Raw genomic sequence first — 13585 nt, forward strand, 5'->3', positions numbered from 1 at the left:
CCCCGGCCACGGGGAGCGTCACTGCACCGCCCACGGCCGGGGCGCCCTCGCTGCTGCACACCGGGGCTGGCCTGGGCGCCCTGGACAAATAACCCTGATTTTCCACCAATTCCGTCCCCCCCTCCCGCTCCGGATGGTTTGGCAGAACGTGCTGCCTGTGACCCAGCGCCCCGGGGAAGCCTCGGCAGACCAAGACGAGCAGCCACGGCTCCACAGCAGCAGCGATGATGCTTGGAGGGATTCCTGCGAGGAAGAGCCTCCCCCCTGCCCAGGGACGCTGCAGGGAGGTGGAGTGCTGGCCTGGGGACGCCGCTCCATTGCCATGGGAAGGGGATGTCACCTGCTCCACCTTCTAGGGCCAGGGCAGGTAGAGCTGGTCAAATGGTATTTGAATAATTTATTCTGCGAAATTTGCAATAAATTATTCAGACAACATCTTTTCAATTACTCAGCCAGCCGTAACTGCAGGAACAGGCTCAGGAAGAGACACTTATTGCAGACACCCACATCTCCCACGGAAAACACGGGGAGAAATCACGAATGCCCAAAGCAGGAGGGAGCACAGCCTCTTCAGGCAGCTTGTTCTGGCCACGGAGGGCACAGCCAGAAGCTCGCCGCTGCTGCAGGGGCAGGGCAAGGCCCTTCCTCCAGCTCCAGCAAGAGCCGTACCCTGCAGGAGTGGGCCAGGCAGCTCTGGAGCGGCCAAACGCCGCAGGACAGGGGAGGGATGCAGTGCTGGGGGGTGCCTCACATCCCTCTGCCGGTGATGGGGAGGCCTCCTGCAGGTCTCCACCAGGAAAGCCCCCGCGGAGGCCACTTCACCGCAGGTCCCACCACCACGTACCACGGTGCTGCTGAGCTCTGCTGCCGGCCAGAGAGATGGCAGGCGTGAGACGACGGCTTCTGACTCTGCTCCCAGGACTGCGTTTCCCCTGGGGTAAAACCAGCCCCACAGCAAGCAAAGGGGACTGGTGCTCCATCGGCAGCTCCATCCACAGCCCAGCCCCAGGTCTGCTCCCCACCTCCGGGGTGGTTCCCACGGGCCGCCGCTCCCGAGCAGCCCACCCTGCCCCAAAGGGCTGCGCTGGCCTCACGCCCGGGGGCACGGGAGACGCGGCACAGCCCCACACGGATCTGGGGTCGCCCGTCTGTTCGCAGCTGGTCCCCAGGTTTCCATGGGAAGGCAAGATTAGTATGCGGGATAAATAAAGACCAGAAAGTTCTTTGCTAAATATGCAGTGCCATATGGGGGTTCGCTTTTATGTTTAAAGAAAAAAAAAAAATAGCCTACAATAAAACCCACTCCTACCCCGCTCTTCAAGACAGCTTACGCCGGCTGCCAAACCCTTTACGTTCATCTCTGAGCAAGCGAGGCCACGACAACACCCTCGGTGCGGATCGTTCTGCTCCCGTTGCCCCCCAAGCAAAACCCACCCTTCCGAAAGCCCTGCTCACTGCGAGGAGATGTCGGGGCTCAACCGCCTCACCCCAGCCCTACCACCCCACCACGGCCTCGGCCAGCGAAGCGCGGTGCCACGCCAGCGGCACCCCCTGCTCCACCCCTCTCGGCCAGGGTTTGGGAGAGGGGAAGGCCCTGGGGCTGCCCGGCAGCACTCGCCTGCCTCCCTCCCTCCAGCAGCACGCACCACCCCTGCCCGGCAGCAGCCGCATCCCAGCGAGCACCTGGCGCTCCGATTAACACCCTCGTGCGCCGGAACATTTAATTAATGCTCTGCAGAAGAATATATTTGCACATGCTTATACAATAGAAAAAGGCACAGGACTCATTACGGCTGCATCTTCCTGGGCCGGTGATTATTAATTAACACACTTCCAGCGCGTTTATCTAATCACAGCATAATTGGTTTCAGTTTTGGTCAATGTTTTACTTCATCAGCTCGGTAAATAGCAAGGCTCCGGTCCCGGCAGCCTCTGCCAACGCTGCAGGTACAACAGGGGTATGGGCTGGAACCCCGAGCTGGCGCCGCGACCCCAGGGGTCCTAACGGGGGGTCTTGGGGACATCAGCACATTGCCGAGACCCCCAAGAGAGAAGAGGGAACATCACTCCCATCCTCCAGCAGCCTCTGCATGAGGACAGGGCGCACTCCGCTTTCACACGCATGTGGGTCGCTGTCACCTAAATGTGCTGAACCGCCTCCGTCTCCCAGACACACCCCGGAATTGGCACCATAAACCCGTCACCTTTTCTCTGCCCTTCAGTCCCTGGAGACCACCGCTCCTCTGAGAGCGGGGACGAGCCGCCCGACCCCCAGCTCGGCGCAGGGAGCTCCCCGCCAGCACACGACGGGCTGCAGCTCCCACCCACACTGAGCGGCGGGAAGAGCCAGCCTTCGGCCGCAGGAGAGGGGCAATGCACGAGCAGACCCCCCCGCGCAACCTACTGTCTGGGAGAAGCAGCAGATTTAATGCTCTCCAAGCCCAGCCTTCCTATTCTCTCGCTCCTCCATTTCCCAAACTCAGATATTCATGTCTCTTAATATGACAAGCTCAGAATAATCTGCATTGGGAAGCTTTTCTATTATGGAAGCAAAAATGTGCAACGCCTTGATGACATTTTAATTTGCTACAATTTCCCACTTTATTCAGCAGTCTTTTCCTGCTAATAAGATACTTGATCAAAGCCCAGACCAGAACACAGACTGAGAATATGCATCTGCTCTTGTCCAACAGCAGCCAAACGATGCTCTGCCACGCTCCACCATGCCTGCAAAGACACCCCCATCGTTGGTCCCACTCCGCAGCACCCCGACACCGCACCTCAGCCAGCCCTCACGCGCCAGCGGGTGCGGATGGGCCGCCCCACGTGCTGGGATGGCTGTTACGTTCCCAAGTCTCTTTTTTCTGGTTTCTTTCGGAAGAAATGAAACTGCTGACTCCAGGGGGGAGTGGCACCATCCTTGCTGTGCATCGCTGCCCTTGGAGCCGGCAGGATCCAACCTGGGGACACAGACAGCCCGACACCGGCTGGCTCCAGGGAATCCTCTCTCAAGGCAAAGCCAAGAGTTGTAACAGCGTTGGGGCAGGGAATAATAGTGACAGGTATCTGCAGACTTGCTGGGTATAAAGGACCAGACTCCCTGAGTGACTGGGGTAACGACCGCCCGAGTCAATTAACCACCTTTAAGTAGCATCCGAAGAGAAGGAACTTGCTTTAGCAATTTGACCCGTCTCAGAGCACTGCTAGGTACCCAAACTCTGTCTACCAGCCCCAAAAGATGACTTCTCTTTTTGTCAAGTGGCCCGAGCGAAATAACCCATCCCACGCTTCCCACTGAGCACGACAGAGCCACGAGCAGGAGTTTGCCGTGGTTCATGCGGTGGGGGAGACAAGCAGAGATGCCATTTCACAGCTCGAGGAGAAGCTGCAGAGCCGTCCCCGGGCTGGGCTGCCTTCGCCCCGCGCCACGGCCCACACCAGCCGGCTCGGGCAGCGATGCTCAGCTCGGCCAGCCCCCAGGCTGCCTCTGGGAAACACCACGCAACCTGCACCCGCCTTTCCGCAAGTGAAAGAGACTCCAAATAACTGTATCAGGAAAATCACGGTATGGATGTAAGGAAGCTGAAGAGCCGGAGAGGCTTCTCCCTGAGCGGCCTCCCTGGAGGCTGAGCCCACGGCAGGTCAGGTCGCTCGCTTCCGAGGACGCTGAGGGGACCCGCTCCGGTGGTGCTGAGCACAGCACGGACGCGAGGACGCTTTGCCGTGATTTAAACCAGCGCGTTTGTCAAGCAGAGCCGCCAACGCCATCAGCCATTTCCAGCCTCACGCACTCACCCCCTGCCTGGTCAGCGCCGCAGACAAGCGCCCCTCACTCCAGCCAGCCCAAACGCACGGGAACGCTCGGACACCCAAACACACTGCTGCTGCTTCAATCCACTAATTGCTCAGCAATTAGCTCTGAGCCCGAGGCTCTCTCCTACCAGGACGCCACACGGGTGCCGAGCACAGCCTGGTCTGTGCCAGGGACCGACACCCACACCAGCCCCACAGGAGTGTGCCCAAGCCAGGGACGTCACCTACAGCTGGCTCCCCCCTTGCACAAAGCAAAACCCCGAGTGTCCCAGAGGGGAGGCAGAGAGGGGGTCGGGGCCGTCCCAGCCAGCTCCATCTCGGGGGTCTTGCTCACACCCCCAAGCTCTCGATCCGAGCTTGGGGGTGCTGGCCACACAGTCCCCACGCAGCTCGCGTTGATGCTTCAACAGAGAAGTGCTTGCTGAGAGCACGTACCTAAGTGCTTTCCTGGATGCGATGCTGATTGTTTTGTGCCCTAATTAACAAGGCCCTCGGAAACCTCCCGTGTTTTGCAAACCGCCTTTGGCTGGTGGAGCTGCAAGCCCCGTCCCCAGCACGGAGCTGGGGCGACACGCTCCACAGCCTCACCGCGCCGACAGCACCAAGCCACAGGCATTAGGAAGGTGCCATTTATTTATCCCGGTGCCCTATTACTAGGCAAAGCCACGCATTTTTAATCACTGGGAACACCAACAAATCCCGGTGCTTCAGCAGCAGACAACGGCAACGCGGGGCTCTGGTTGCAGCCTGCGAGGCCGCGCTCCCGGGTGCTCCCGTCACACAATTAGGTTCAGCGCAGAGCGTGGAAGGGGCCGTAACAGAGCCCCTCTCCCAACCTAAAAGGGGTGATTAACACCACAGACCCAAGAGCTGGGAAGGTCGTTCGGAGGGGCGGCTCCGCAGGTCCCCATTGCTGCTGCTGCTGCTGCTGCTCTGGGCCCAGCCCTGCACACCCGCAAAGCTGCGGCCGTGCCAGAGCCCAGCCCCGGTCACCCGCGGTGTCCCATCGCCCCAGCCAGCAGGTCCCCGCTGCCGGGCTTCTCCCCGCTGCCCTCCGAGCGGGCAGCAGCCAGGGACAAGGCCGCTGGGTTGTTAAGTCACACGCAGTGGATGGAAGTCAACGTCACCAAAAGCCAGCCAGGGCTGTCCCGTGCACATTTTGTGGATTTTGAGAAATCTGAGGGTTTGGCTACTCAATTTCAGTCTCCTGCATCTACAGGGGCCGCTGCCCAAAGCCTCACTGACCCCCAGGCACAGGTACAGACGCTCTCACCAGTCTCCTACCCTACAGCTCTGAGGTTCATCCCCCTTCTTCAGAACTAAGAACAGGTTAAAAATACTGAAATTTGGATCTCTCTCATGTTATTACTGTAATTTTTACAGTCTTAGTATCTGGCAGACCGTGCCGTAGGCAGGCCAAGCACTGCAGAAAAGCAAAGGGCGAGCACGGCCCCTGCTGAAGGAAAGCTCAGCTGATGCTGGGACTGCTCTGTCCCCCCACAACACGCGCTCCCTCCCCGCACCGCGGTACGATTTGGGCTCGAAGCTGCACCTCGCGGCAGTGAGGTTCTCGGTGTGAGCTTGTGTTACGTTTAAACACGTCTCCTCCTTTATGGATCTTCATTTTGCGAGCTGAAGGTGCCGAGTGCGCCGCGCGGGAAGCGGCAGCGTCTCCCACCTGCTGCCGAGGGGCAGAGGAGGCCTCGGATAACTGAGTGCCATGGGGGAGAAACGCTGCTGGGGCGAGTCACGGTCATCTTCAAAGAGGGGGATGCAAATGGATGCCATTTTTCAGGTCGCTAGCTAACCAAACAAGGCATTCTAAGTCAAACAACACACTCTGTTTAACCAAAAAGCTGCGTTTTCCATTGGGAGGGAAAGGGTAGCTTTACAAAGCAAAAAAAAAAAAAAAAAAAAAAAAAGGAAAAAAAAACAGAGAAAAAGAGAGAAAAGGAAAAGCACACTGCCAAAAAGCATATGGCAAATTCCCGTCAAATTTGTCAAGTCGCTGAAAAAATAAAAGCACCGAGTTCATCGCCTCCCTTGGCCGTGCCTGTGCTGCCACCTGCAGGCACCGGTCCCTGCCCAGCCAGACGCTGCCTGCTCCTTCCAACAGCCAAGCACCTCCTCAGGGACCTTTAACACCACAGCTGTGATGCTCTTTGCCATGGGAAAGCTCACTGAGTTTCTGGGCGAGGGTCTCCACACCTGGTGGGACAGCGAGAAGATCCTGCCCCAACACCAGACCCTGCATTTCACCATGCAGCTGGGACCAAAGGTGCCCGGGCACCACGGGAAGCCCCTCAAAAAGAGACCCCTGCCTTCCACCACCCCAACAGCATCCAGCACTGCCTGCCTAAACCAGCAGAGAGGTGTCTTTAAGAAAAGCTGGGATCCAGCACCGAAATCCCACTGTCTGGCGTGACTGAGCTCTACGGGCAGAGCTGCCCGCGCTGGGCTGCACGGGTGCCCGGAGCTGAGCCCGCTCTGTGCCGAGACGGGGACAGACCTGGCACAGGGGGAGCACGTGCAGCGTTGCAAGATGCTGACAAATATTTGGGATTGACCGTGGGGGGTGGCCGGAACACCTGTCCCTGAGCGCAGCCGACCCCCGGGCCACGGAACGCTGTCTCTAGGCTGAACAAGGTCCATCTTTAAGTTGGCTCCTGACCCCACGGCTCTGACCTGATCTCCTTGCTTTGTAGAAACCTCTTCCCCCTTTCCCGCATCTCTGTGCTCATTTATGCTTCGACAATCAGTTCCCACAGCTCTTCTCCATCCTGAACAGCTTCCAGCCCCATGGCACCCACTGAAAGGGCAGGCGGGTGGGTGGGTGGGCAGCTGGGCTTCCACCTGCAACCCCAAACCCCCCAGTCCCAGCACTCCAGCAGTGGGGCTCAACCCCCCAGGCCAGTGCTGTCTCCCCACCCCTGCCTGGCTTGGGGTACTCCGCCACCCACCCACCCATCGCCACACTGTCACCCCCATCCTTGACAGAAATCCACCCCCTGCCCACCCCACGCCAAAATTTCTGCAGAAAACATATAAAGGGCATTTTCCACCAGAAATCTGTTCCAGCAGAAGCCTGCCTGCGAGCTCAGCCCACCGCCTCCCCGTGCCAGGCTGCACCCCCCCAGGGGCCACTCTGACCATGCCCCCCCCCCGTGACACCCCAGGGGGGCCAAGGCAGGTCCTGCAGGAAGAGACACCAGTGGCTTTTTTGGCACACGCAGTCTGTGGCACAGACCCCTCCGAGCAGCCCAACGTCCTGGCCGTGGCCACATCTGGGGAGCAGCTGCCACCAGGCACAGCCACCAGCCAAACTGTGGGTCTTCCAGCCCAGCCTGATCCCCCATAAACAGAATTGGGGAACCTGGCAGTACTCTGGACGTGAAGCCCCTGGCTGCTCCAACCCCGACCAGCCCTCCACCATGCTTTCTGCCACCTCTGCGACAAGCCCTGGCCACAACTCGAGGGCCAATTCTTCAGGATCTGGCATCTCCCTGCCAAAAACCTGCCAATACAAACCCAGTCATTATTTGAGAGCTTTGCCTTTTTGAAGCAAACTTACTGGGGGAATAGAAATCTCTGTTGACCCCCCAGAAAGGAGCCACAGCCGGCCCCAGTGGCACAAACCACAGCGCCCAGCCCACCATCTGCCCAGCACACAGCTCCCACACCACCTGAGGGCTGGGTGCCCATGTCTGCTTTAGGTCCGAGCAGACCTTTCCACCTCCCTTCCAAGTTCTGGAGTGAAAATCCCAAGCCCCTCAGGATCCCGGAGGGGCAGGAGGGAAGGCAGGGCTCCCCACCCCGGCACCCAGCGCAGTCTCTCCTCTCTTGAAGTGCTCCCACTCCTTTATTAGCTATGCGGCAGAGCTGGAGAGCACAGTACGTTTCCCTGCCTTTCTGGAAAAGCCAACAGATGACATGTTTTCACCAACACCTCCATAAAGGGCCAGAAATAAAACAGTCTTTCAAACCCAGCTGAAGAAAAGAAAATCCAGCTGCGCAGAAAGGAGCCGGGGGAGTTTCTCCCCAGCCTTTGGAGCTATGGGAACACGGCTCCGGTGCCAGCGGGAAGCTGGGTACCAGTCCCACCTCATCCCCTGGAGGGAAGGTGCCCAAGGAGCAGGACTTCCATGAAAGAAAGTTGTGTGTGGTCCATTGAAGCTCTCCTTTAAGGACGAATAAAACAAGCAAAAAAACCCAAACCCACAACTTATTAATATTTTCAGTAACTTGGTATTTTTCTTGGAAACATTTCTGACGGCTCTCTAGGCCAGAAAGGATCCCGGCTCTTCTCCACACTCCCAGATCCCACGTGAGCATTTCCTTACAGGAGGCTGGAGTCACCCCTGCCACCCCCTGCCCACCCTCAGGGTGCCGTGGCACCTCCCGCTGCCAGCCCAGCCGCCCTGCAGGGTGCCGGGAACCAGAGCTCTCCAGGAGGAGCCAGCCAAAGCTGGTGGGACGACGCAGAAGGATCCGGTCCTTGTTATCGGTATCGCTGGCCCGGTACCCCCCGGGGCCCACTCAGAGGGGTGGCCGACCTTTGCAGCGTGGGCAGGTGGGTGCCATGTCACATCCCACCGTCTTAACCCATCCTGTGAATAACCACGAACAGCTCGGCAGGCCCCTGCAGAGACCGAAACCGCCCGGAGCCGCCTGGTTCCCCAGCGTGGGCAGAAATCTCCTTCCCCAGAGCAATGCTGGGTTCAGCCGTCGTGAGACAAAGCCCAGCTCTCCTGCGAGCTGCCTGCCTTGCCCGCGGGGAGCTCTCCCTGCCTCCTACCCCTGTCGGCACCCGCATGGTGAGACGCCGGTCACCGGCACCCGGCAGAGAGTCGCACCTTCACTCTGATCCCTCCACACAGGGACCAAGGGACTTTGCAAGGATATGGCTTGTGTTTCATGAGATGCTTACGGGTCACAGGGGAAGCAGTATCCTCTGGGAACTCAGAATCCAGGTGGCAAAAGCCTTTAGAGATGGGATAATCCTGTTTCCTGCCACAAACCGAGAACAGTGGAGTTCCAGGACAGAGGAAACAAGGATGGGGGACAAAGGGTTTCCCTGCAGGTGGCTGTCAGGTCCCTGGGACACTCAGGGCAGCAGCCTCTGCTGAGCCCAGCACTGCCCGGCTGCCCGCAGCCTCCTCCGGCCCCATCTCCCACCGCCTGGCACATCCCCGGAGGCGACACCGCGAGATGGCACTGCCACTCCGCACCTCCCCTGGGGATGCGCCCGCGCGGGATGGCTCCTGCCCAGCACCCGTCACCGGGGCGGTCGGATCCACGCAGCCCGCGGACCCAGCCCAGCCCTGCAGAGAGCCGCAGCAGCCTGCCCTGCCAGCGCTGCGCCGTGCTCCGGCTCTCCATCGGGGCTGGGGCACAGCAAGGACACGTGAAGAACGATGGTCACCCTCACAGCAGCAGCGCCAGGGGCTGATGTCCCCCTGTGCCCTGCAGGGCACAACCACACCACGGCACAGCCTGGCCCCGCAGCCTCAGCACCACATGCCTCAGATGAAGGGGGAGAGGCCACAGAGCCTCCAAATCAGTGGAAGAAGGTTGCAAAGCTCTAGTCAGATAAAAGGACCATCTGAGATACCCACCAAGACCTTTGCAGGCCCAGGTACCATTAAGGGCGTGGGAAGAACAGCAGGAGATGGACGCTCATCACACGGACAGCACAACACAAACAACGTACTTTTTCCCATGGCGTCGCTAAGCCGAGGAACTTTCTGCCACCCCTTCCCAGGACGCTGAAGTTTTACACGATTCAAAAAGCAGTTTGAAAAGTCTGAAACTGGAACAACTACTTAGCGCAGACGGGCCCTGGAGGCCCAGGCAGTGCTTGCCAGAGGGCAGGAGTGCGCTCGGAGAAGGCGGAAAGCCTCGTCCTGCCCTGCCAGGCGCCTGCTCCTGACCAGTCAGACGCTGGGCACTGCGCTCCCCGGACCCGCCGTGGCCGGTACCGCTGTCGGCACGGCACACGCCAGCAGCGAGGGGCGACCCCGCGCGTGGGGTTTGTACCTGGGTCACAGACCTACCTACGACGGTGAGCACGTCCTTCTCGATGTCAGCCCTGATGTATATCCGTCCCCGACGCTCGGTGTGGTCCGTCCCACACAGACTCGGGACGTTCATCACGCAGCGCTTGTGCACGTTCATCATACAGGCTGCGGGGCGGAGAGAAGGAGAGGGACACTCAGCACTCCTGACACCTCCGGGAACTTGTCCTCCTCTTAAATGGGGATGTTTGTGAGGGATTCTGGGATAAACGTGCAGCAAATAGACCTTCAAAGGCAGCCAGAGACTCCAGCAGAGCCCTGCCCGGCCACGGGCACAGGGACCTGCCGCCACCAGCAGTTCTGGGTGCTGCCTACAGAGGTCATGGGGCTTTTAGCCCTTACTGCAGTTACTTGAGTTTTGCTGATTTATCAATGGTGCCACGCTGGGTATTCAGCCGGATTCACCAGGAGCTGATAAGGGGCATTAAAAATTACTTGTGTATGTGTATACATAAACACGTGCATAAAAAATGATATATATATTAAATATATATGTAAAAACTTATATTGTAAAGAAATTCATTTCCACTTGGTACCAATTTAAAGGTGATAATGAATACAGATCCCACAACAGCCAGCAACCTCTATTTCTGAGACAGCCAGCACACGGCGAGCAGCAGAGCCTGCTGCTCCCCGCAGACGGCGTCAGCGTGCCAGCAGGCGCTCTACGGTCACAGTCCTTTTGAACAGGAACGTACAGGATTAACTTGGAAAATAACCGATCTCCCCATCCTCTCCCTCTTCTCTCACCCCTCATTTTCCCCTCTCTGTACAATAATTCCCCCGCCGGGGCTTGTGCAGACCCAAGTGCCCCGGAGAGGTGGTGGCACTGCAGCAGCCACCGCCGCGGCCACGGGGTGTCACTCGGAGCCGGCGCTGCAGAGAGCCGAGCCCCGGCGAGGGTGTGCGGGGAGGGGAGGGGATGCTGCAGGGAGGGAGAGGAGGGGGCTGCTGCTGCAGGGAGGGAGAGAGGAGAGGAGGGGGCTGCTGCTGCAGGGAGGGAGAGGAGGGGGCTGCTGCTGCAGGGAGGGAGAGGAGGAGAGGAGGGGGCTGCTGCTGCAGGGAGGGAGAGGAGGAGATGCTGCTGCAGGGAGGGAGAGAGGAGAGGAGGGGGCTGCTGCTGCAAGGAGGGAGAGAGGAGAGGATGGGGCTGCTGCTGCAGGGAGGGAGAGAGGAGAGGAGGGGGCTGCTCCTGCAAGGAGGGAGAGAGGAGAGGATGGGGCTGCTGCTGCAGGGAGGGAGAGAGGAGAGGAGGGGGCTGCTCCTGCAAGGAGGGAGAGGAGGAGATGCTGCTGCAGGGAGGGAAAGAGGAGAGGATGGGGCTGCTGCTGCAGGGAGGGAGAGGAGGGGGGGGGGATGCTGCAGGGAGGGAGATGAGGGTGGGGGGATGCTGCAGGGAGGGAGACGAGGGTGGGGGGATGCTGCAGGGAGGGAGACGAGGGTGGGGGGATGCTGCAGGGAGGGAGATGGGGGGGAGGATGCTGCAGGGAGGGAGACGAGGGTGGGGGGATGCTGCAGGGAGGGAGACGAGGGGGGGGGGATGCTGCAGGGAGGGAGACGGGGGGGGGGGATGCTGCAGGGAGGGAGATGAGGGTGGGGGGATGCTGCAGGGAGGGAGACGGGGGGGGGGGATGCTGCAGGGATGGAGACGAAGGAGATGGTTCAGGGAGGGAGGAGGGGGATGCTGCTGCAGGGAGGGATGCAGGCAGGATCCCCCCAGCCGATGCCTTTCCTTCCCCTCTCCCTGCAGGACTCACGGGGGCTCCCCACGAGAGGTGAGAAGGTGCCCACTCGTGCCCAGCCCCTCGGGTGCCAGCAGCAGGCTCCGCACTGGTGGCAGAGGGGACAGGCTCTCGGTCACAGCTCAGGTGGGCTGGGAGCCCCTGCCCAGGATCTCGGGGTGCCAGAGCCCCCCGCTGCTGCAACCACAGCCACGGGTTACGTCACTTACTGTCACATTTCATCCCCTGGTGAATGAGCCCGTACAGCAACGACCCGCAGTGGTCACAGAAGGTGGGGCTGGAGTACGTGTGGATTTTAAATTTGTGTTTGCTCCGGGGATCCTAGGAGGAAAATAAAAGATAAAGATTATAAACTTGCATCAAATATTGGCAAGGCACCACCGCTCTCCGCATTCCACATGCCAGCTGGCTTCGGAGGTGCCGTTAATGGACTTCAGTCAACTGCCACCGACTGATGTGGACCTTTTCCAACAGTCACCAAGATCCAGCTTTCTTACTCTTTCTATGTGTTGCCATAACAATGAAAAAGCAACGGATGGGCTTGTTTGGAGAGTTATTGTTTTTAAATAACTTGGTCTTAGCATAGAAAACACCAGGTGAAACTGGTACATAAGAACCAACATAAGGGCTGGACGCCGCTCAACTTCCACGTCAACCCAGTGGGGTAAAGCAGAAAACCCCCCCTGTGATTTCCATCTATATTAAGACAACCCAGTAAACATCTTCGTGCTCTGGTGCCAACCCCTCCCCAGCACACTCCTAGGGAATCAAGCTGCCTAGGGTATACTTTAATATTTTGAGCTTTCTTAGAAGCAACAGCAGACTTTTCTGCAACAGCAGAGGATGCAGAACCAGGAGAGCCCAGTTTATCCCAGACGCTGGTCGCAGTCTTGCACGGGCACCTCGCAAACAGGGCTCCTGGACTCCACCAAGGGTCTACAGAAGTTAAAGCCAAATTCAAGTGAGAAAGAACTTGTGAACAGGGAGACAGATCAACCACCAGAACAAACGGCTGAGGCAGACCAAGGATTCGGTATTTCTTGGTAACTCCCACGCAAGACAGTTCTGGAAGCCCTGACCAAACCTCAGTTACGCAGCCCAACACAGAGCAATTTTAAGACAAAGTTACACAGGAGACAGGACACCAGCACCTCTCCTGTTGGCCAGCACGGAGAGCACTGGTTTGAGCTGCTGTGGATACTGGAGAAGCTGCAGCGTGGCTCTGCAGCGGAGGGTGCTGGGGCAGCCTGCCCCGGTGCTCAGCTCGCTCGGCAGCGGCACACACGCAGGGAAGGGGGAAGGCCACGGGAAGCAGCAGCTGGCTTAATTTCATCTCAGGCTAATTGTTTAAGGGTTAGGGATGAGCCATAGCTGCTGGCTCGGTCATTTGAGCTGACTGGCTTTTTAATGGCCTGGAAAGGTGCCCGGCCATTAGGAAAGGCACCTTTTCAGGGTGCTGTAAGCTAAGTAAATAAATAAAGAGCGGAGTCAGAACTGAGCTGTAACATAGCTGCCAACACATTACCTTCCCCTGAAATTAATTTTCCTACTGCTATTGCACTGAAGCTCTCAGTTGCATTAATCCCTGGTACTGTGCACTGTTTCACAGCACCCCAGACAATTTCGGTGACACCAGAAAGGTGGGCATTCATTTAATTCAATCTGGTAAGTGCAAGGGATGAGGTACACGCTTCAGCAAACGTATCGTACTTGAAACGGAAAATATCTTGCATTTAACTCCAAGCAAACTGCTTCTAGATAGAGAGTGCAACACGCCTCTGGTAGCTGGGGTGTTGGCTGCTGCAGGATCCCGGAGAGGACGAGGGCTCACGATTAACCAGAAAGTTTGTTAAGCAACCCCGTGCATTTCGCATTCCCCGGAGACGTGAGAGCACGGAACACAAACCCGGATTTTAGGCTAGAAGAGGAGGTGGGGGAGGTGAATCCCCTCCGTGG

General features: G+C 58.6%; 1 protein-coding gene across 2 annotated transcripts in view; it reads right to left on the reverse strand.

The window, feature by feature from the left end:
* The window catches only part of PRKCB (protein kinase C beta), a 127164-nt gene that overhangs the window by 51756 nt on the left and 61823 nt on the right, over positions 1-13585 (reverse strand). For both annotated transcript variants that reach the window (XM_086473208.1, XM_086473209.1), the window contains exons 4-5: positions 11839-11950; positions 9867-9995 (exon numbers count right to left, since the gene is read on the reverse strand). In XM_086473208.1, coding sequence (XP_086329334.1) covers positions 9867-9995; positions 11839-11950 — 241 coding nt within the window. The remainder of the gene's footprint in view (positions 1-9866; positions 9996-11838; positions 11951-13585) is intronic.

This window comes from Leptosomus discolor, chromosome 14 (assembly GCF_034619465.1).
Source record: "Leptosomus discolor isolate bLepDis1 chromosome 14, bLepDis1.hap2, whole genome shotgun sequence".
NCBI classification, from domain to species: Eukaryota; Metazoa; Chordata; class Aves; order Leptosomiformes; family Leptosomidae; genus Leptosomus; species Leptosomus discolor.